Raw genomic sequence first — 24,903 nt, 5'->3', positions numbered from 1 at the left:
GACTTATAATTTATTCAGCATAGGCTTCATTTTAGTTTGAAAAGTAGGAACGTTTTATGAACCTATGTGGTCAAAAACTAGAAGTATTTTTATTAGGTAAATATGCAGTAGAGACATTATTAGGCAACGCTTAAATATATTTTTTAAACTACATTTTCTAAGGTATTATCGAGTATTATTTTATTATACGTACTTATTAAGTAGTTATGAATTATCATTAATTGACTGCTTCATAATAATTAAAGTTTGAGTACCGTCGGTAGATAGGAGCATAGTTAATTTAAATAATATATTTGTTTAGCTTTATTGGTAAATATCGTGATTTTATATTGTTTAGAACGTATTTAAAATCATTATTAATTAAAATAAGTATGTTTTCTGTCGCTTATGTAAATAATACGAGTAGGCTCGTTTCCTATACTTCAAATGGAATATTTTATGCAGTGCACGAAATAAAGCACCACATAATTAGAAGAAATGTATGGACAGTAGTTTTATGTTTAAACATAATTTCTATTTAATAAGTCAAAGAGTAAATGAATTGACCGTGACGTCACTCCTCAGTATTTCTTAGTAATTCCATATTAGCAAATGAAAACTAGCCTATTAAATTCGGTCGTATTTGGCTATTATATCATTTTAAGTAGGTATACTCCATCATGTTTTATGCCATAAAAGTAAATTACGTAGTCAAAGCAACACGTAGCTTCTTAAAAATCATTTTCGAAATTCTCTTTAAATCTACAAGGTCATCGAACCCAAATCTAGTTGGTCGCATAAAACAGTTTTTGTTCTTTGTTTCTGCGTGGTGGACGTTTTTTCATCTTTTGCTTTCTTTCCTTAGTTGATATCAATTTTCTATATTCTTCATTAGTTCATTGTATTCAATAGTGTTAAGAGACTTGTGTCTTCGGCCGGCTTTGGTTGTAGAAGTTGAAGTAAGTACCTAATGTACCTATACCTAAGCTTACTAATTAATCTACCTATCCATACTTATTACTTATCTTACTTATGTTAATATTATAAATGGGAAAGTGTGTGTGTCTGTTTGTCCGTCTTTCACGGAAAAACAGAGATGAATTGACCTGACCCTCTAGCACAACTTGCCTTGTCGCGCGCGAGTCCATACTTGAAGTCGCGCTTGATGTATGGACTCGCGCGCGACAAGGCAAGTTGTGCTAAAGGGTCTGATCTTTTAAGTGGATATAGTTGAAGGGATGGAGAGTGACATAGCCTACTTTGTGTGTGTGTGGATTGAGTGAGCACCTTCCGAAAATAAAAAAAAATATGCTGATCATTTAGTAAAAGTTCTAAAACAATTGTAAAACGAATCTCTGAATTTGTAAAAAGATAAATCAAAAGATACAGCCATTAACATGTGCTCACTCAGTTCTCACAAACTACCAACGAAAACAGTGAATATATTCATTTAACATATAATATTTATATACTAACATTTAGTAAAAAATAGGCCAACCTACCTTTATAAATATTAGATCACCTAGTGACGTATTAAATTTTTTACAAATAGTTTCTTATGCTCACTCAATCCACACACTTTTGAAAAGCCGAATTTTGATGAAAAACATAAGATTTAGACCGCTATTATATGTGTATAGTTTAGTAAAAGTGAAATGGGAATTTGTAAAATACAAAACGAACCACTAACGTGTCAGGTTTTTTTATAATAAATTTTTGTAAGTGCTCACTCAGTCCACACGTTTTGAGAAAGTTAAAAATGTAAATATCTTACGATTTGTAGCACCTAAGACACTCGAAAGTACTTCAACATTTAGTAAAAATTTTTACTAAATATCCACCATCTAATATTTTATATTCGTTGTCTGGTTTTAAAGATAATCAGACATAACTTTTCTCATACAAATGTATCAAGTACGGTGACCACACTATGTCGGCTCCTGATTTTCCCCACCTTCCCATTGTCATATTGAGATTGGGGAGTTTCGTTCAATTTTGATAATAGTTTACCAGATTTGTAAGTGGGAGCGAGAAAAGAATAACTATTTCTCGCTCCCACTTACAAATCCGGTACGCTCATCTGTTAGCGCGATTAGATTACCAGGTTCTGGTTTCTTACTAGTGAAGTATTATATTCTTTGTTTCTTACCAATTATTATTCATGTCCTTTTTAATGCATGCATGTCGATATGGTTATTATCCTGACGTCGATAAAAATTACACAATACACATCATCACTAGGCCAAGAACATAACCTAAAAACAGTTTGCAGATGGAGAATTAATATGGTATTAGTTTAATATTATCAAAATTGAACGAACGAAACTCCCCAATCTCAATATGACAATGGGAAGGTGGGGAAAATCAGGAGCCGACATAGTGTGGTCACCCTACTTGATACATTTGTATGAGAAAAGTTATGTCTGAATATCTTTAAAACCAGACAACGAATATAAAATATTAGATGGTGGATATTTAGTAAAAATTTTTACTAAATGTTGAAGTACTTTCGAGTGTCTTAGGTGCTACAAATCGTAAGATATTTACATTTTTAACTTTCTCAAAACGTGTGGACTGAGTGAGCACTTACAAAAATTTATTATAAAAAAACCTGACACGTTAGTGGTTCGTTTTGTATTTTACAAATTCCCATTTCACTTTTACTAAACTATACACATATAATAGCGGTCTAAATCTTATGTTTTTCATCAAAATTCGGCTTTTCAAAAGTGTGTGGATTGAGTGAGCATAAGAAACTATTTGTAAAAAATTTAATACGTCACTAGGTGATCTAATATTTATAGAGGTAGGTTGGCCTATTTTTTACTAAATGTTAGTATATAAATATTATATGTTAAATGAATATATTCACTGTTTTCGTTGGTAGTTTGTGAGAACTGAGTGAGCACATGTTAATGGCTGTATCTTTTGATTTATCTTTTTACAAATTCAGAGATTCGTTTTACAATTGTTTTAGAACTTTTACTAAATGATCAGCATATTTTTTTTTATTTTCGGAAGGTGCTCACTCAATCCACACACACACCCTACTTTTTGTCTCTCTCTAACCCCCCACTTCCTTAAAATGGAGGGTGGAAGTTTGTATGGAGCATTCCGCAATTTTCGAATTTAACGCGAGCGAAGCCGCGGGCAAAAGGTAGTATCTATATAACATAGCCAACTTCATTGGTATTTATTTATTTATTATTTATTTATTTAAACTTTATTGCACAAATAAAACAAAAATGTACAAATGGCGAACTTAATGCCTAATGGCATTCTCTACCAGTCAACCATCGGGCCAAACAGATATTCAGGTATTCTAAGATAAACAGGTATTCTAGGTAGCCTAGAAATTCAATGTTTAATTTTGGCTGACTGATGACTGATATAGAAATTGGCTTTAACTTACCGAACCAATGCTATCTTACAAAAACCGGCCAAGAGCGTGTCGGGCCACGCTCAGTGTAGGGTTCCGTAGTTTCCCGTATTTTTCTTAAAAACTACTGAACCTATCAAGTTCAAAACAATTTTCCTAGAAGGTCTTTATAAAGGTCTACTTTTGTGTTTTTTTCATATTTTTTAAACATATGGTTCAAAAGTTAGAGGGGGGGGGGGCACACTTTTTTTCCTTTAGGAGCGATTATTTCCAAAAATAATAATACTTATATTATCAAAAAACGATTTTAGTAAACCCCTATTCATTTTTAAATACCTATCCAACAATATATCACACGTTGGGGTTGGAATAAAAAGAAAAATCAGTCCCCACTTTACATTGTAGAGGGTACAAACTATTCTTTGATTCGAATCTTTTCTTAAGTTTAGGTTTCTTTTTGTTAAGTCTTATTTTTCTAAAGTTAGTGCTGCTTTTCGAACGATGAAAATTGTATATTCCACCTCAAAAAGACATTTTAATTACTGTATTACTTATAACAAATTCAATAGATGCCCCTAAAACCCAGTGTTTGGCACCACGTTTCCACCACAAAAACTGAAACCATCATGCCTTCCCCTTCATTATACAACAAATAGAGTAGGACAGAGTATCTGGCCTCCTTCCAATGTAAATCGTTCGAGCATTACTCGCCAGGTTCATTAATAATGGATTAAGTTGGTGCCCCAAAATATGATCCGGTGTGAAGGAAAAAGTTTGACGTATGCGGAGTCTTGGGACTTGTTGGGAAAACCGCAATTTATTTAATGTATACTAAAGATATAATATAACGCTTAAGATAAAGTTTGAGAAAAAACTTAAAGTTTACAAATAAAATGCACAAGTGATTCCTAGGTCACGAAACCTTTTCACAGTAAATGTCAATTACTTTTTAACCACCGCTCCAAATCTCAAGCAAGGTGGTTCTCAATTCGTCTGTATGTTTTTTTAATTTATTTTATTTGAATGTATGTGCATACAGATTGGTCCCATTTTTATCAGAACCCAGCTCTGATGATGGGATCCTGGAGAAATCGAGGGAACTCCTCAAATCTGAAAGGCAAGCATGCATTTACGTACGGAACAGTCACATTTGGTGCAGTGGAACTGCTGATGATGGTCAGAACGGAATTCAAATCTGAACGGCACACTTATAGTGACGTTGGTATTTTTATAAGAACAGCATGCACTTACGTCCAGAACAGTGACATTTGGTGCAGTGGAACTGCTGATGCAGATCAGAACGGAACTCCTTAAATCTGAACGGCACGATTATAATGATTTTGGTATTTTTATAAGAACAGCTTGCGTTTACGTTCAGAACAGTGACATTTATCGCACATCTTCCGCACTTGTATCATAATGTATTTAATGTACGTGCTTTGTCGGTATCGCATGAGTGCGCAAAGTAGTACTGCATATGTCGAAACTTCAAAGTTCCATGTGAGTCATGTGACATATTTATTAACGTAGAACGTAAATTCCTCTTTTCCGCTCTTGTTTTGGCCTCAGAAATGTGTGGTTAAAATGTTAAAACTTCTAAAATATAGGGCTAAGTCTTAGGTTTAGACTTACATGTCTTGACCTAGGCTTGGACCGTTAATCCTATAACGCTGTCGTACGATACTGACCTTCGTTTGGCAGGTGTCATCGGTTTACAGATAATCTTGTTAGGAACGCCGTGATTTGACATGTTTTCCATTTTTAACCGACTTCAAAAAAGGAGGAGGTTCTCAATTCGACTGAATGTTTTTTTTATTTTTTTATTTTATTTTTTTGTATGTATGTTCCTCAATATCTCCGAGAATTGTGGACCGATTTTCAAAATTTTTTTTTTGATCGAACGGGTATAACCCCGAGATGGTCCCATTGGCACCAAGTCAGGGTCTGATGATGGGATCCTGGAGAAATCGAGGGAACTCTTCAAATGTTATAGGCACATGTAATGTTTTTAGTGTATTTTTCAAAGGTAAACCAGTATTTACGCCTGATGGTGATAATTTTATGTGGCTGAGCTGATGATGGAAGGTCAACTCCTCAATGGTTAGGAGTTAAAGGATAATTCTTTCACTAGTGTACATGTATTCGGACTGATACATATAATATCAATAGGAACCACTAAAAATCAACAAATAAATAAACTTTTTTAACAAAAAATAAAACCGCCTTCAAAAATAAGCGCGTTACAAAACACGGAGAAACTAAAAAGCAAAAAATAATAAACCTTTGAATTCAGATTTCTTATCGTATTGCAATAACTCTAAACATCCAAATTATAAACAAATCAATTATTTTTGGAGTCGGTGCCAGCCTGCGTATGGTTGGGTGGGGCAAACAGGCAATAGCAAGGCGACGAACAGGTCTGGTACCGACTGCAAAAATAATTGATTTGTTTATAATTTGGATGTTTAGAGTTATTGCAATACGATAAGAAATCTGAATTCAAAGGTTTATTATTTTTTGCTTTTTAGTTTCTCCGTGTTTTGTAACGCGCTTATTTTTGAAGGCGGTCTTATTTTTCTAAATAAGCTGATAACAGTTTAAACATGAACATATCATAAATAACTAAATAAGTAATGAAATAAAATTATGGAAACGGATTATATCGCGTAATTTACAATACATCCCGACGTGTCGAACAATTCAAACAATTCATTTATTAATTCATTCATAATATAGATTTTTAAGGTTGTTACACACAGGGTTGAGGTTGTTAACCCTTTCGCTGACAGTGCTAAGCCTGTCGACGCACTGTCACTGAAAATACATATACGGGTATATCCTTTCTGCGGCAGTGGTTCGGCTGTCGACGTAGTATCAATCAGCTACTGGTTAATAAAGCTACTTATGCAATATTAAAAAATTGAATGTAACATGTTGAAAAAAAAAATACACCATTACAAAATGTCTAACCCCAGAAAGGCTAATGCAAAACTTGTTTTAAGACGCTACAGGAGCGAAAATGCTAACATGGAAAGGAGCCCCCCTTTCAATTTGGGACTTTTAGTTTAATAGACTAGTGTTATTATTTATTAACTAGATTTATCAAAAAAAAATTGTCCATTATGAACAACTCAGTTAAAAGATATTACAAAAAAATCTTTAAAATCGAGGTTCCGCTCTCGACTGTTTCCTCTTTCAAAACTAAATCAATCGTTACCATATTTGAGAATCTGAATAACAATGAAATAATCTGTGTCGGATCGTTTAGTTTTTAGGCTAATTGTCACCAATTTTAAATACCACACCTTTTTTCCGCCATAATCAATAACTCCGTTTTTGGAAATTTTTGATTTACTCTAGCGTCTTTAAAAATAAGAATATCAAAAAAAAAATCTGTGTTGAATAAATCATTGCTCTATCTTCAAAAACCAGGGAGGAAATAGTCGAGAGCGTTTGTATGGAGAATTGACCCCTCCTGTATCGCCTTTAGAACTGTTCTAAATCGAATATCAAACAATCCAAAAGGCAGCTTATAAGAAAAACACGGGTCTGCTGATCCGTAGGTATCCACAATGGCGCCGCGTCCGCGTACACTGGGTCACGGTCGCGACCTACATCGCTGAACTCGAGAATTGGGTGGTTGACAGCTATCTGGATCGAGCGATTATAAGGGCTTTCTTACTAAGTTATCGATTTGGATTTATACTCAAACTGGCTATGCTAAAATTGCGGTATGCTTCATACAAACTTCCACCCCCCATTTTGGGAAAGTGGGGGGTTAGAAAGAGACAAAAAGTAGCCTATGTCACTCTCCATCCCTTCAACTATCTCCACTTAAATAATCACGTCAAGTCGTCACTCCGTTTTGCCGTGAAAGACAAACAAACAGACACACACACTTTTTCATTTATAATATTAGTATGGATTATGATTATCGTCCGTATTTGAAACTTGTTTGCAATTGTAAGGGGTTTCTGGTTAGGTATCGATTGAATTTAGGCTCAAATTATTTTCATAGTCTCTATTGTAAGATTGTAACCTTTTAATCTTCTTATATTGTACAGTCAACCAATTGGAACCCGAGGCCACTCTACAACCATGTCAAAATGACAAGGAGTAAGAGATTTCTTACAATCTGATTTATAACGTCACTATGACATAGTTCTACAGTGGCCTAGGGTTCCAATTGGTTGACTGTACACCAAGGAACTCGATAATTGGGTTGTTGAACTTGTTGACAACCTATCTGGGCATTTTCAGAACATGGGACCCAAAATTTGCGAAAACCTTTAACAAAAATTAACTCGCTGTCAGTTTTGTGACGATAATTAAACATGAAAATTCAATAAAAATATTGTTTTTGTGTTAATTACGAGTACATAAACATTAAGCGGTAATCTACATTCAGAACGTGAAAAAAGTTGCTAATTTTAGATACTGATAGATTTTATGCTTAATTGTCATCACAAAACTGACATCGAGTTAATTTTTGTTAACAACTTACGCTAATTTTGGGTCTGATCTGGATCGAGCGATTATATTAGAGCTTTCTTACTATCGATTTGGATTTAGGCACTGGTTCCACCGCGAGCTAGTAAGCTATGAGCTATCGGCTATAAAAACGAACAAAAGATAATCACTCCCGCGTAAATAAAAGAGACACGGCGATGTTTATAGTTACTCGCCCAGCGGTGAGCTATCAATATCGCCGTGTCTCTTTTATTTGCACGGGAGTGCTTATCTTATGTTCGTTTTTATAGCCGATAGCTCATAGCTTACTAGCTCGCGGTGGGACCAGTGCCTTAAGCTCAAATTATTTTCCGAGCGATTTTAAACTAATACGCAAATGGATAAATTTGGATTTAGGCTAAATTATTTCCATCGGCCCTATTGTAATTTTTTGTGACGTGTGCATCGGGGAACTGTAATAGTATTGGATGGTTTACAGCTATGGATCGGGCGATTATAAGGGCTTTCTTAATACCATCGATTTGGGTATTTAAGCTCAAATTATTTTCCGAGTGATTTTTAGGGGTTTCTTATTATTAGGGGTTTATTATTAGGGATTTGGAATGTATTCTCAAGAAACCAAATAGGTACATACAATTTAGTTGAATAGATAAAATTAAGTAAAAAACGCTAGAAAAACTTTTTAAAAATTCGACGATTGTACGGAATCTTTAACGCTGTCTTTCGGCTTTTTTTATGATTCCCCATAATAAAAAAAACAACTTTTACCGTAAAACATTCATCAAACAATCACATTTTCATACGAAAGTAGGGCAGTGAAATAATACCCGGAAAACGTCGGCAAACACAATTAGGGTAAACTGACACCCAAAAAACATAAGTTGCTGACTTAATTCGGAGGGGGATGAATTAGTCCGCTGTGTTTAACCCTTGCGAGCTTTAGGCGGGTCATCATATATATTTTTCAGTACAGATGGTGTTTTTAGGGTTCCGTACCTCAAAAGGAAAAAAACGGAACCCTTATAGGATCACTTTGTTGTCCGTCTGTCCGTCCGTCCGTCCGTCTGTCAAGACCCTTTTTCTCAGGAACGCGTGGAGGTATGAAGCTGAAATTTATATCAATTACTCAGGTCTACTGTCCCTTGAAGCTGTGAAAAAATCAAACTTCTAAGCCAACGCAATCAAAAGATACAGCCGTTTATGCCGCAAATTTTCGACACTTGCAAGGGAATCAAAACCTACAGGGTGCTTCCCGTGAACTCAGAATCTTGAAATTTGGTACGAAGCAACGTCTTATAGCATAGATAAAGGAAAAATTACGAAAACCATAAATTTTTAGTTACATCACATAATATATTTTTTTTTAATAATTTTAATGTTTGTACGGAACCCTCGGTGCGCGAGTCCGACTCGCACTTGGCCGGTTTTTTTTACACACTAGTGCTAAAAGTGGTTCATTTCTTGTCGGGTCGAAACTTCGGAGGGTAATTTGTACTGAAAAACGTCGTACGATACATATGCGAAAAGGAAATTCGTAACTCGTGTCGACTTAAAACACTCCCTTCGGTCGCCACTCGTTACTTCATGTTTTTCGCACTTGTATCGTAGTCTGAATTTAGTGCTCCCAATCGCACTGATTTTTTTTCCGACTTTGGTCGCACTTTTGGTACTTAGTTCTTATTTGACGTCTATGCGTTGGGCAGACTGATAGTCAGCGGGTCCCGTAATCAACTAGTTCGGTCTTAGGTATTACAGCGACATTTTGCACAAAAATCAAAGTGACATCTGAATCGGATGTAGAACCCGTTTTCGTTAAACTTGTATTAGTTTTTTGGATTCATGTTGTTAGGCTATACATATTGAAATTATTTGTAATTACTCGAAGCTTAACCCGTTTTTGTTAAAACAGTATTACAGCACTTAGTGCCATCTGCGTGCATCTGCAACCATTATAGGCGTTCATGACAAGACTGCAGCCAAATGCGATTGTAACTTGTGCCAATTGAAACTGAAATATTTCGACTAATCCCAGGAAGACCTAGTTTCTTATAGTGGGATGAAAATAATATTTTTGCAAAGAGGACCTTAAGCTGGCCGGTCCAAAAACTGGGGAAGCCGGTGATGATGGTCTCTTAGATTGATCTCATGGAGATCACAGGTGATTCAGTAAATATAAATTTTGTTCTTGAAAATAGGCGAATGACGTTAGGCAACGGAAGTTGAGGGGTTCTCAAGGGAGCCGATATGATAAAAAGGGTTGGAACACAGATTTGCAATAAAATGTCATATATACAATAGATTAAGCAAACGTATCTACTTAGCATGTCAAATGAACTCGGTAAAAACCACTGAGTTGTCCGTCTTTAATCGCAGCTTGCATTGCAGCTTTCGGGAGTCAATTTTTGTAAGTTGAAGTCATATTTAATTGCAACAACACAAACATTATGAACACTCAAGGGCCTGAGACATATTTAAAATCACAGGCAAATAATAACTTCAGTACAAAATCTGACACGCTCGGCCGCCATACAAATAGATGAACTTGTTTTTTCTATCTAAATCTAATTCTGTGGGTCGGAAAGCGTTATTCAGGGCTTTTTCCGTCGGCTGAGCGTAGAGTCAATAAGGAATCCTGGTCACGGCACCAAATTGTAACGTCTTACGATATTGGTTGCTGGCTACAAAAGGCATAGCAGAGGTCCAAGTCGAAGTTCTCGGTTAAACCACGTTAAACTGTCGTTTCTTAGAAGTCCGCGGGGTCTATTAAGTGGTTCACAGAACCACTCAGAATAGGAATACGAATTTCAGCACAGCAGCTTAAGTTTTTTTTTTAAGTATAGCAAAATGCCTAAAGATCTAAAAGGCCTAATGTATACGTCGAAGCCGACACTTGTAAAACGCACGGTATTAGGTAATACCTACGTGAAAACCTTTTCATAAAATCATTAATCCGATACCTACTTTGTTAGTTCATCCAAAGGCTTCGGCTCCCGACCTTGGCATAGATATATTAAAACTGAATTTGTTAGTACAATATACACAACTTTTTAATTCTCTCATCTTAACTATATCTCTAATTTTAAAAGCTACCTTATTATCTAAAGCGCAGAGTTCCGTTTTCAATGTCTAACTTTTAAAAACTTGCGACCATGTAGGTCGGGAATAGCTTCAGAGGAAAAACTGAAGCCAAAAGTATGTTGGGCGCCAAAAATATGTTTAAATTTTGGACTTTATAAGAAAGAAGTAAGGCCCAAAAGTGTATACTTATTTTGACGGCGATTTACAGTCGAGGTATTAAATATAGATGCGAACAAAATGCCAAAAATATGTATAGGCGACTTTATTCTTATACATTAATGTTGTGGATACATATTTTGGCGCTTTGTCCGCATCTATATATTGGATATCTTGACTGTACCCGTTTCGGGGCTGAAAAGTATTGTTAAGTGTGGTATTGGCAAACATTTTGTTCTTATTGCGTTTTGAGTTTAAGACGAATGAAGCCGCTTTCCCGTACAAATGGTAGTCATTTTTCTTTCTGGATATAGTGGATGTTAAGATGCACGACAATGTCTCAAGATGCCACTTTTATCTTAAGGCACTGGTTCCACCAAAAGCTAGTAAGCTATGAGCTATAGGCGATGAAAACGAACAAAAGATAGTCGCTCTCGTGTAAATAAAAGAGACACGATGATAGCGCGAGCGGGTTACAGTTCGTCGCCAAGCGATATAAATCGCTGGCTTTCCCTTTTATTTACACGGGAGATTCATAGTTTATTAGCTTTTGCTGGAACCAGTGCCTAAGTCGTAGTCTGTGTGTGACAGAAGGGTGTCAAGGGAGCGAGTTCTCACCTTAACGATAATGTGAGAGTAAAATGGGGACTATGTTTGTACAGAGAAGCGGTTGTCCTATTTTGTGCTATTGGCAAACATTTAACATTTTGTTCCTTACTGCGTTTTGGTACCAATGGTGCGTACTGCGGATTTTGGAAGCTGGAATGTTTATTGTAGTTTAAAGTTAATAAATTGAGTGTCGGCATATGCATCGTATAAATTGCGATGCTACGGTAGTTTGTTTTTGTAAAGTTGTTAAAATGTTTTGTTAAATAAGCTGGGTGATAAAGAATTGTAGCGCGAGTCAACCGAGGCCGATAAATAGCACGAGGGTAGCAAATTTTATTTTTGTTATTAATTAGCTTTTGCCCGCGGCTTCGCTCGCGTTAGAAAGAGACAAAAAGTAGCCTATGTTACTCTCCACCCCTTCAACTATCTCCACTTAAAAAATCACGCCAATTCGTCGCTCCGTTTTGCCGTGAAAGACGAACAAACCAAACAGACACACACCCTTTCCCATTTGTAAAATTAGTATGGATAATATTCTCATAAAAAAAAACTTCAAGTCATATTGTTCGTCTAGGACCTAGACTCTAGGTTTTCAATACTTTATGATTTGAATTGGAACTTACATATACTACGGCTTACAAATATTGTTATATTTTACTGAAGAATTATGTATATAGTTCGTAATTTCGTATTTATAGATTAGCCTAAGTAAAATTAGTTTAGTAGTTAGTACATTGTAACAAAACGCTACAATTAACATAATTTGAGGTAGGTAGATTAGGTAGTTAGATTTTGAAAGCTTCATGCCTACGAGTACTTACTTATCGTCCTAATTATAAAATACAAGTAGATTATAAAAAGTTATCAATATCTTGCCATTCAAAGGATTTATTTATAATTTTTCTCAATTATGTGTTAATGTTTCAATTTATACTCGTAATTATAGTCTATCAAGCCGTTTCGTCACTAGAAGAAATAGCAAATTTAAATTTTGCAGTAGCATTAGTAGTCCCGTGCAAAATTTTAATTGAGTAGGTAAAGTTTTTTGATGAAAAGCGATGTCAACTGTTAATCACTGAGCTGTCATTGGTGTTTTTTACAAGCTTTTATTCAACTTGCCTTGTTAGTATGTTAGTGTGTGTCAAAAAGTAGAAGCTAAATTTGACCCACCTCCCGGTTTTCGATTGAGCTGAAGTTTTGCACACATGTGTAAATTACGTGACAATGCAATATTATGGTATCATGGAGCTGATCTGATGATGGAGCAGAAAGGTGGTAATAGGAACTCTCTCATGAAACGTCGTATCCCATCGAGTAAGGGTTTTCTAGAAACGTCTCGAAGAGCAGTAGAAGACTGTTGAAAGAAAGGTACAGTCGGCGATAAAAGCTGGTGCCAAAAATGAAATTTTTGCAAAAAAATATTTCTAATTTCTTACAGTTCAGCTCGCGCAAAGGCATTGTCACCTCATCTGCTATTAAATTTCACAAACGTCATTTCGGTCACTTAAAAAATGTTTATACATGAATTAAAAATATAAGAGCCACCTTTCCGTGATCGTTATATTATAACGTATTCTACCAGGAAAATACAGTACCGGTCAAAAATTTAAGTTCACTCCTTGTTTTCAGTACAATTGACTGCTTTAGAGAGATAGTTTTTTGTAGTTCAGACGTCAAAATTTGTTTCGTAAACAATTTATATTTTTTTAACATCTGTTTCCCTCAAATCTTATAGGCTAAATAATTATTTGGCCTATATTATCTGTCTAAAACTGTGTTTCGTGTAAAGATGTGTCTCAATTAGTGGCAAAGGCAAGGCCATAAATATAACTAGCATTTTGCCGTCATGTTTATTCGATTTTAGTGAAAGAAAGGTACGTGAATTGTCTAACTAGTAAAACAAATCTCCACAAAACAATAAATATAAGTTGAAAACATATTTCGACTACCAAACCGAAGATAGTTATCGTACAAAAGTACTAATTTGTACCGAAATCAAAGGGTGAACTCAAACTTTTGACCGGTACTGTATATTATTTGCCTATCTTTAAAAACTTTACCTACCCAATTACGCGCTTTTTTCTATATACACGTTTTACACACTTGTATTATACATATAGCCTAATACATATTTTTTTATTTCCAGCAAATCCAGCAACAGTACAGAGGTCGGTACGGCGGACCGCCGCGGTTTTGGGGCAGCATGTCAGAAGGAGGGGCATTTCTGCTGCAGGAGACTCCTGCAGAACAAATCTCATAGTCAACTACCTGCCGCAGACGATGACAGAGAAGGACCTTTACGCTATGTTCATGACTATAGGGCCTATTGAGAGCTGTCGCGTCATGAAGGACTTTAAGGTTAGTATTTGGGCAGTCTGCTACAGGAGACTCCTGCAGAACAAATCTTATAGTCAACTACCTGCCGCAGACGATGACAGAGAAGGACCTTTACGCTATGTTCATGACTATAGGGCCTATTGAGAGCTGTCGCGTCATGAAGGACTTTAAGGTTAGTATTTGGGCAGTCTGCTGCAAGAGAATCCTGCAGAACAAATCTTATAGTTAACTACCTGCCGCAGTCGATGACAGAGAAGGACCTGTACGCCATGTTCATGACCATAGGGCCTATTGAGAGCTGTCGCGTCATGAAGGACTTTAAGGTTAGTGAACTGCAGGAGACTCCTGCAGAACAAATCTCATAGTCAACTACCTGCCGCAGACGATGACGGAGGACCTTTAGTGCGTTTTCACATTATCCGATCCGATATCGGATGTAGGGCCCATATCCCGTACATTACAGGCGCCATCTTAGATTTTTTACATAGAAATCCTTCCGACTTCCGATATCGGATCGGATAATGTGAAAACGGACTTACGCTATGTTCATGAGTTTCATGACTATAGGGCCTATTGAGAGCTGTCGCGTCATGAGTAGTCCGGTGTGATAAGAGCGTAGTACCATATTTATGAGACGATTTGTTCGATACCATTTTTGCAATTGACTGTACCCTCGATAACTTAAAAACTGCTAACATTATCTTTAAATAACACCCTAAAACTTTACGTGGTCACAATAAAATGCCAACTTCGTTCGTGAAAATCACCCTTAACCCTTTTCTGGAACATCTTAACCCTCTTTCAAATATTCACGGCATAATAAACCATAACTCTTTATATATAAAGTTCGTTTTAAGACTTGTCGGGGTTTTACTTTCTAAACTTCAATAGAGAATAAACCTTATTCGTTTGGGAATAGAGTTAATTTTAGAAATATTAAGGTGTAACGTTGGTAGGTTGAAAGCACAGACTACACTACATAGACACCGCATTATGAAGCGTTTAATAAAGAGCGCGTGGTCATTTATGTAAAATTTTACTGATTCGATTTACACGATTCTGTTCTTAAACTAAATTACTACGGGAGATCATATGCGTCGCGTGGTGACATTGGTGAGTTCAATTCAAAGTTTGCTTCAAACCTCCGTGTAGTACAGTGGTGGGTAAACTTATTTGACATTTTAGATGTAAATATTTTATGCATGAATTGTCCATATGTATTAATGTGAAGTAGGCTAATTTTAAAATCCGATATTGTACACCCTAGCAGGGTAATCATGTACCTTCCTGACCAAATGTAAGACCAAACTTTACAAATGAACATGATTTACAATGGAATAAATGAATATGAATATAACTTTTTTCATGGGGGCTGTAGATTAGATATAGGCCAGATTTAAAGGGGGCAAAAACGAAGGGGTGTTATAAGTTTGACGTGTCTATCTGTCTGTCTGTGTGTGTGTGTCTGTCTGTGGCATCGTAGCTCCCGAACGGATGAACCGATTTAGATTTAGTTTTTTTTTGCCTGAAAGCTGAGTTAGTCGGGAGTGTTCTTAGCCATGTTTCACGAAAATCGGTCGACTATGCCGCGGTCAGGGTTTTTTCAATTTTTTTTTAGTTTTTTTTATTAGATGGAGGGCCGTATAAAACTCTTTCGCGTGCCGGACATGGCCCGCGGGCTGTACTTTGCCCACCACTGGTCTAGTTGAGGTGATCTATGGTTGAAAGTGAAGTAAATTTATGTCAAAGGATTTAATGGCTTCCTGCTTTAATGTTAAGTCACAAAATTGGTCAAAGATAAGCTTTGCGTGCGGACTTATCGGGCTATGGGGTGTTATCGGTGAACATTGGTGAGTTCTGTTTGCGTTAATAAGTACGTAAAGTGGTTTATGGGAAATCTGATTTTGACTATTTTTAACACTGCCCGTGTTAAGTTAACGTGTGATGTTAAAGTGTGATAGGTATGCTTTATAAGCTCTAATAGATTTACATGACGAATTCTAAATTTAAACATGACCATTCGTATATAATATAAGGTGTTACCAAATTAGTCACGGATATTTGTTATACATATATTGTTATGTTTTTTTGGAGAAAACTAGGAAACAAATGTTCTATGCCAAAACACCCTGTTAATAAAATAATTAAATGAGATTTCTCTAGACACTGTTAACGTGACATACGAGAGAGATAATATTAATATTTTTTTGTTAAGGAAAATGAAAACAAAAAGAAACACCTTAAAATATCCGTGACTATTTTTTATTTTTATTTTTTTTATTTAGGCAACAAACAGTCATACAAACAATAATGTGGAAATACATGATGTGTTAATAGACCTTAAATATATTATATTCTTATCTAAAAATCTTATCGAATTTGGTAACACCCTACTCTATATGAGAATTAGCCAAGTCAGACCTTAGGCTACAATATATTATCCTAAGTTATAAAAAGAAATGATATTTTATGTTGTTATATAGTTATTTGTTATACAAGGGGGCAAAGTTGTATTTTAACGCCGAGTGTGGAATTGTAAAACGAGCAAGTGAAAGGATTCAATAGTTGAACCACGAGCGAAGCGAGTGGTTCGAGAATAGAATCCTGAACTTGCGAGTTTTTTTAACACACGAGAAGTAAAATACATTTGCACCCGAGTGTAACACAAAACTTTTCCCCTCACTATAGCGAGGAAACTACAACGCAAAAAATGTGTTTATCACTGCTTCCAGTAGTTCCACAGGTGGTAAATCATCTTTATTACTAGATTCACCTACTTTTATCCATTTTAAAGCAGTAAATTTGCTTTTATTCAAGGTCAAATTACTTTACCCACTAGTGGATAAAATGCGTTTTTACCCGCTGGCATTAAAGGACAAAACACGTGTTTCCGAGCTAGTGAGGGGAAAAATAAATTTCAGGACTGACCATTGAACTTACCCCTTTAGATCTCACTTTTGTCGTTAAAGTGAACAACCAAGGCATGTATCATATCATATTATTGAACTTGGCTCTCATTTTACATTTACGTTTTTAACCCCCGACGCCAAAAACGGAGGGGTGTTATAAGTTTGACGTGTCTGTCTGTGTGTATGTCTGTCTGTCTGTTTGTCTGTCTGTCTGTCTGTGTGTGTGTCTGTCTGTGGCATCGTAGCTCTCGAACGGATGAACCGATTTTGATTTAGTTTTTTTTGTCTGAAAGCTGAGTTAGTCGGGAGTGTTCTTAGCCATGTTTCATGAAAATCGGTCCACTAGTTAATTATATTTAATTTATAACCACTCGTTTCAAATCTCTTCTTGGCTCTTTTCCGCACTTGTATCGCAATGTACCTACTAATAAAACAATACAATACAAATAATGGCGCAACATTTTAATTTATTCGACTTACAATCCGCTACAAAACTTTTGTCTATGAAATAATAGCGTGTTTAATTCCCATCGTGTGGCATTTTGCTTGCGACTTTGGAAACTTTTTCGAATTAGTTATAGTTCTCGTACCATCTACTGATATCTTTATAGTAAAGTTACTCAAAACCCTTTAAATAAGGTTATGTCAGAGTGGTGGCAGGGTTAAAGCAGGCTATAACCACATAATTAAAAACAGCAAAAGGGAGTGTACAAGTTTCTAATGGGGTGCCAACGCGCATGTGACACTGTTTGAGTTGCAGGCGTCCATAGGTTACGGTGACCGCTTTACATCAGGCGGACCGTATACTTGTTTGCCACCAACGTAGTATAAAAAAAAAATTAAATTTTTGAAAAAACCCCCGACCGCGACATAGTGGACCGATTTTCATAAAACATGGCTAAGAACACTCCCGACTAACTCAGCTTTCAAACAAAAAAACTAGATCTAAATCGGTTCATCCGTTCGTGAGCTACGATGCCACGGACAGACACACACACAGACAGACACACACAAACAGACAGACAGACAGACACACACACAGACAGACACGTCAAACTTATAACACCCCGTCGTTTTTGCGTCAGGGGTTAAAAATAGTCAGTGGTCTACAACCGTGTTCCCGAACCACCGCCCAAGGCGAGCGTCGGAACACCCCAGGGGGTTTAGTCAGTGGGAGTCGGACATACCCACTTGGCTCTCCCGTCCAGTGGGATCCATAACGGATTCCCCCTGGGTAAAAAATAAATAATAATAAAACGTGTGCATAATTTCAACTCAATCGGAAACCGGGAAGTGGGTCAAATTTATCTTCTACGTTTTGACGCACACTAACAAGGCAAGTTGAATAAAAGCTTGTAAAAATGTATGAACTTGTTTATTATTAACGTTATCTTTTGCAATTTCAGACGGGGTACAGTTACGGCTTCGGTTTCGTGAACTTCACGCGAGAGGAGGACGCGGCGAGAGCCATAGACACTTTCAACGGATATCAACTCAGGAATAAGCGGTTAAAGGTGTGTTCATAATATTTTATTAGGCTGGTTTAGGTGTCACGCGGATCGTACATCCGCGCGACCAATTTGTATGAAGTTGATGTGTCCGCGCCACTTTAAAAAGCTCCCTGAAGTTAACACATATTAGTCCAGTGCGGATCGCTCCGCGCGGACGGTCCGTGTGACACTGAAACCCAGCCTTACAGTAACTATAGACTGGTCAAAAAGAGAAATAATAAAATACATACATACATACATACAATCACGCCTGTATCCCATAAAGGGGTAGGCAGAACACATGAAACTACTAAAGCTTCAGTGCCACTCCTGACAAATAAGAGGTTGAAAGCAAAAGAAACTGTGACATTGCAGTGACAGGTTGCCAGCCTCTCGCCTACGCCACAATTTAACCCATATACCATAGTCGCCTTAATAATAAAATAAATAAATAAATATTGGGGACACCTTACACAGATCCACTTAGCCCCAAACTAAGCAAAGCTTGTACTATGGGTGCTAAGCGATGATATACATACATAAATAGATAAATACGTACTTATATACATAGAAAAGATCCATGACTCGGGAACAAATATCTGTGCTCATCACACAAGTAAATGCCCTTACCGGGATTCGAAAGCAAGACCGCGGCTTAGCAGGCAGGGTCACTACCGACTGAGCCAGACCGGTCGTCAAAACAAAGCGTGATGTAAAGCTGCATTTTTGGTATATTATTTGGGGTCCTTGGAGGAATGTAAATCTTGCAAGCAAAAAAAAAGTTGTGCTAGCGTCGTGATTTGCAAAAGACTGCAAAAAAATCGGACTTTTTTTAGTGTTTGCAGTGTCATTTAAAAATTTTAGATTAAAGATTTTAGGCAATGAGTTGCTTTAGAACGGTGAAAGTACATTAAATTTGAAATCATTTGAGCTTACTAGCAGTGCCGTATCTCAAACAGTTCTTGAGATATGACACGTCTGCCACATGTGAGCTGTGGGCTAAGATCGCCACATAGTGGCAACCATGCCTAAAGCGAGGATCTGGCAGACCCCGCCGGCGATGGCTAGACGACTTAGGTTGCTTCCTTAACAATAGGGACTGACCGAGATCGTGAAGACTGCAAAAATAGGGGGAGGCCTTTGCCCAGCATGGCATTAAAATATCTAAGTACATACGTTGGCCAAAGAATATTTTTTTTTTGGTTTATAGAATACTAGCTTTTGCTTTTGCCCAAAATCACGTCAATTCGTCGCGCTTTGCCGTGAAAGAGGGACAAACAAACAGACACACAGACTTTCCCATTTATAATATTAGTTAGTAGTTATTAATCATCAATTCATGTTTTATCGACTTTAGAATATCACAAACTTAGCTTCAAGTTATTATTTTTGTTTTTCAGGTATCATACGCACGACCGTCAGGTGACGACATAAAAGAGACGAACTTGTACGTGACGAATTTACCCCGCGCGATCACGGAAGACCAGCTAGAGACGATATTCGGGAAGTACGGACGTATAGTGCAGAAACACATACTCAGAGACAAAAGTAATGGGGCGCCGCGTGGTGTGGCTTTTGTTAGGTAAGTAACGGTAATGTCAAATGGACGAACTTATCCATATCGAATACAGGGATGATATTTGGAAACTACAGAAGCACGGTTCAAAAACAAATTACGGGGATCAAAATACTTACCCAGTAAGTAACGTCAAATGGACGAACTTACCTCGCCTCGCCATTGAAGACCAGCTAGAGACGATATTCGGAAAGTACGGGCCTATAATGTTGCTTTAGTTAGGTGAGTAATGTCAAATGTACGAACTTATCCATATCGAAGACTTAGAGACGATATTTTTAAAGTACAGGGGCTCGGTTCTAAAACAGATTCTTAGGGATAAAAGTAAGGTAAGTCACTTCTTGGCCAAGATGGGACACGCTGACAACACTGATTGTCGCATGTGTGGCGAAGAGGAAGAGACCGTCAGACATCTAATGTGTGAATGTCACGCCCTCGCAACTTTGGAGCAGGCTACCTGGTACCAAAGGACTTCAGAGAGCTACCTATGAGTCTCATCATCCGATACGTGGAGATGGTCGAGAAGCTCCTGAATAGCTGAAGGATCTGAGGATCGTAGGGGGTAATTGCACAAAAGATCCCAATGGGTCGAAGTGTATCCGGAAGGGCCCCCGCAGATTTAAGATAAGATAAGGTAAGTCACTTCAAATAGACGAACTTACCTCGTCATTGAAGATCAGCTAGAGACTATAAAATATTCGGAATGTACAGACGTAAAGTGCAGAAACACATTAATATGGACAAAAGTAATGGTGCGCAGAAAAGGTTACCCCTTTCTTACTATCTCACAATATTTGGAAGATAAGGACGTGTAGAGGAAAGACACATCTATCTTCTTAACGTACATAAATAAATAAATAAAATAAATAAATTAAATAAATATTATAGGACATTCTTACACAGATTGACTGAGCCCCACGGTAAGCTCAAGAAGGCTTGTGTTGTGGGTACTCAGACAACGATATATATAATATACAAATACTTATATACATAGAAAACATCCATGACTCAGGAACAAATATCTGTGCTCGTCACACAAATAAATGCCCTTACCGGGGGATAAATTACGTCATGTGAAATATAAAAACGTCTACTAGGTAGGATGTTAAAATCTAAGAGCTACAGTTATGACAATGTTCTAATGCTATGTTTCCATTAGTTCATTTCAAAGGCAAGAAAATAAATTCCTCCAATTAAATTTTTCAGGTTCGACAAACGGGAAGAGGCTCAAGAGGCGATAGCAGCTTTAAACAACGTGATACCAGAGGGCGGTACTGAGCCGCTCAGTGTCAAGGTAAGCGCCATCTGTCGGCAGAATTGAGAACTAACGCAAACTAACAACTACCCGCTTCACGCATGGGAATTGCTCGAAAATGAACTAATTCAACGAATACTTTGTGTTAAGGGTACAATTGGAATATATAATAAACTAAAAATAGTAACTATGCATGAATTGAACTATGATGCGTTGTTGTGAGCATTGATTTAGTTTGGGGAAAACGGTGTGTACACAGAGTATTTTCTGTTTTTTTTTTTTTTTTTTCATATCGTTTTGTAAAAAATGCATCGTTTACATTCAGCTGATGTGTCAGTTAATGAATATAAACATCTTGTTGGTGTAGCATCGTCGAATGTATAATGATGTTCTCAGTGGGTTTAAGAGTGTCCTATTTGCCTATTTCGTGTACTTTAAAATAAAATAAAATAATGTCTTTGATGGTCAAATTGCTTTTTGTAATGTCCCACAATGTATAAAAAAAATAGTGTGGAGTCTCTCCGTGCGAAAGAAGTGAAACTAACGAACATACATTCTGTCAAGTGACTGTCACGTTTTACGTTTAGTCACTTCCATCTTTTTACTGTTTTAAATATTTTTACATTGCTAATTGCTCAAGTTATTGAAAAAAAAAAAACTCATGAAATACGGACAAGTCTAGCATTTTTCAAAATTCGAGTTGGAAGCACTGAACGTTAGAGTGTGGCTAATGAAATATTGCCCCAACTTTTGGCGGGAAATTCAAAAAATCTAGGGCTGGTCACATTTGGTATAGTAGGAGATATAGTTTTGATACTAGAAAATATTTTTGTTTTCTGTGCACACTTATATTGAAAATCAATAGAAATTGCTAATATATGTACAGAAATTTGACAAAATCTGTTAGCATTTGATCCAATTAATGGTGGTAATTGACATTTTTTAAGGTTCAAATGTCTGTCTTAGGGGTAGAACCTGTGAAGACGAGTGCTGTAAAGGGCTCGAAACGTAGGTCATGATGTTAATATACGCGATTAATCCGTTTAAAAGAGTTTTATTTCAAATGTCTGTTTAATATGTTAAGTAGGTAGGTAAAGAAAATGCACTATCGACATTTTTGCCGCTCATATATAGACATGTTTCACCAAGATATTTTTATATATTTTATATTTTTATTGCCATATAAGCAGTTACAGTGGTGGCCGAGTGGATATGACGATGACGCCCGACTTTCAATCCGGAGGTCGCAGGTTCAAATCCTGGCTCGTACCAATGAGTTTTTCGGAACTTAGGTACGAAATATCATTTAATATGTACCACTAGCTTTACGGTGAAGGAAAACATCGTGAGGAAACCTGCATACATCAGCGAAGAAATTCAAAGATTTATGTGAAGTCTCCAACCCGCATTGGGCTAGCGTGGAGACTATATAGCCCGAGCCCTCTCAGACATGAGAGGAGGCCTGTGCCCAGCAGTGGAACGTATATAGGCTAAATTATATTATTTATTTTATTTTTTATATTTTTATATCAAATTACTACTGACCAGTCACTTCACTGATTTCTTCTAAATATTGGTTTTTCGTAAGTAAGTCGTTACGTTCCAATATTTTTATTTTATTAATACTTTCCAGAGCTTCGAGTTTCTCCTTGTCTTTACACTCTTTTCCTGTTTATGAGATTTAAGTTTTATTATATTCACATACTTAATCAAAGTTATAGGCAAATGTTAGAACTAGTACTTAAAGTATCAAAATATTAATAGAGCACCAACCTACTATATTGTTTACGACTTGTAAACATTGCAGTTTTTCATTATATGCCGCTTCACGTCGACTTCGCTCTTGGTTGTAATTATTTATTAGCTTAAACAGCAAATTGCGGACCTCGCTTGGTATCGTCATTGTTATAATATTTAAGATTTACCCTTAATAACCCGCGAACAATTTGAATAAGTGACATAAATTGACAGCAGACTTTTAGCCTTTTTTTTAAACCATAGACAATTGGTGATACCACAAGGAAATATCTGTCAACAATATTTGGCTAGCCAGACTCTAACCGCTCGTATGCGACCTGTCAATTATCATCATTGAAAAAATGACCTTGACATTTAAAACAATAGATAAAAATTCCCAAGCACGGATCCGTGTCTAAGCATACGACTTCAAATGCGACTTCCAACTGACAGCGTAAAACGTTTAACGCCTTGTTTTTGCTTTTCAGCCGAATGTAATGTACCTACCGTACTTTATACATTTTAAGTATCCAAGGCTCTGTGTACAACCGTGCCCCAGGGCACTCCGGGACATTGGCGGGGGGGTCTAAATTGTGTGTTGTTCTAGCCCGTCGCCGCCGCCACGGCGCGCGCGCCGCGCTCCTCCAGCCGGCTGCAGTTGCACTCCGACACGGGAACGGTGCGCGAACGATCTGTGTTGTGTTTTGTTTTAGGGTACATTGGTACATTGCCTTAGTCACCGTACGCAAAAAAAATCTTGACAAAAACATAGAGCGCTTCAGATTTTGCGGGATTTAGGAACATCATTATGGCCTTAGATGCTGAACGCTATAGGCACAGGCAGTATTAATTAAGTTTTGTGTTTTGTTTTAGGGCACATTGGTACATTTTTTACTTACTCACTTCGCTGGCTTAGCGACACTAGGCTTTGCCATGCGATCCTTGCCTGTGTGATCTGATGCCATTCAGTCTCATTTATTAACACAAAAAATCTTGACAAAAACATGGGACGCTCCAGTTTTTGAGGGATTTAGGAACATCATGGTATTATAAGAGTCTAATAGACAATATAAAAGCTCGGCCAGCCGACTGCAGTTGCACTCCGACACGGGAATGGTGCGCGAACGATTATGTGTTGTGTTTTGCTTTAGGGTACATTTCTTTAGTCAACGTGCACAAATAAAGAGGGCTTCAGTTTTTGGCGGGATTTAGGAACTTTTTTTTTTATACCACGTCGGTGGCAAACAGGTATACGGCCCGCCTGATGGAAAGCGGTCACCGTAACCTATGGACGCCCGCAACTCAAGGGGTGTCACGTGCGCGTTGCCGACCCATTAGAAACTTGTACACTCCTTTTTTTGAAGAACCCCATACTGTAGTACATACATGATGGTACAATGGTACATTATGACCTTAGGAGTCTTTAGACAGTATAAAAGCACCGCCAGTTGGCTGCGGTTACACTCCGACACGGGAACGGCGCGGGAACGATTTGTCTTGTTTTTTATTGGGCAAATTGGGGCATTTTTTAGTCAACGTACAGTCGACTACAAAGAGATGTATCCACTTTTTCACCTTATTGCATTGTAATAAGGTGAAAAAATGGATACATCTCTTTGTAGTCGACTGTACACAAAGAAAAAAAAAATACACCACTTCAGTTTTTGAGGGATTTAGGGATATGGTGGTACATTCTGGCCTTAGTCACTGAACATTTTATCTTTAACCCCTCATTGCGGCCTGTAAATTTGATCATAGAAAAAGTGACCTTGACATTTACAACTTGACAAATATTAAATTAAAATTCCAACTCAATTTTTTCAAATTTTCGACATAATTATCCACGTTAATAAGTTTTAATTAATAATCATACCACCACCTACATGACAACTATTTATTAAAAACCACATGTTTAGTAGCAGAAACTT

General features: G+C 37.0%; 1 protein-coding gene across 1 annotated transcript in view; it reads left to right on the top strand.

Annotated features, from left to right (window-relative positions):
• The window catches only part of LOC125236332 (sex-lethal homolog), a 57,590-nt gene that overhangs the window by 8,915 nt on the left and 23,772 nt on the right, over positions 1–24,903 (top strand). The window contains 5 exon segments of the mRNA XM_048143089.1: positions 13,818–13,890; positions 13,893–14,029; positions 18,324–18,431; positions 19,808–19,989; positions 21,190–21,277. Coding sequence (XP_047999046.1) covers positions 13,818–13,890; positions 13,893–14,029; positions 18,324–18,431; positions 19,808–19,989; positions 21,190–21,277 — 588 coding nt within the window.

Source organism: Leguminivora glycinivorella, chromosome 19 (assembly GCF_023078275.1).
Source record: "Leguminivora glycinivorella isolate SPB_JAAS2020 chromosome 19, LegGlyc_1.1, whole genome shotgun sequence".
NCBI lineage: Eukaryota > Metazoa > Arthropoda > Insecta > Lepidoptera > Tortricidae > Leguminivora > Leguminivora glycinivorella.
This window is presented reverse-complemented; position numbering and strand designations above follow the sequence as displayed.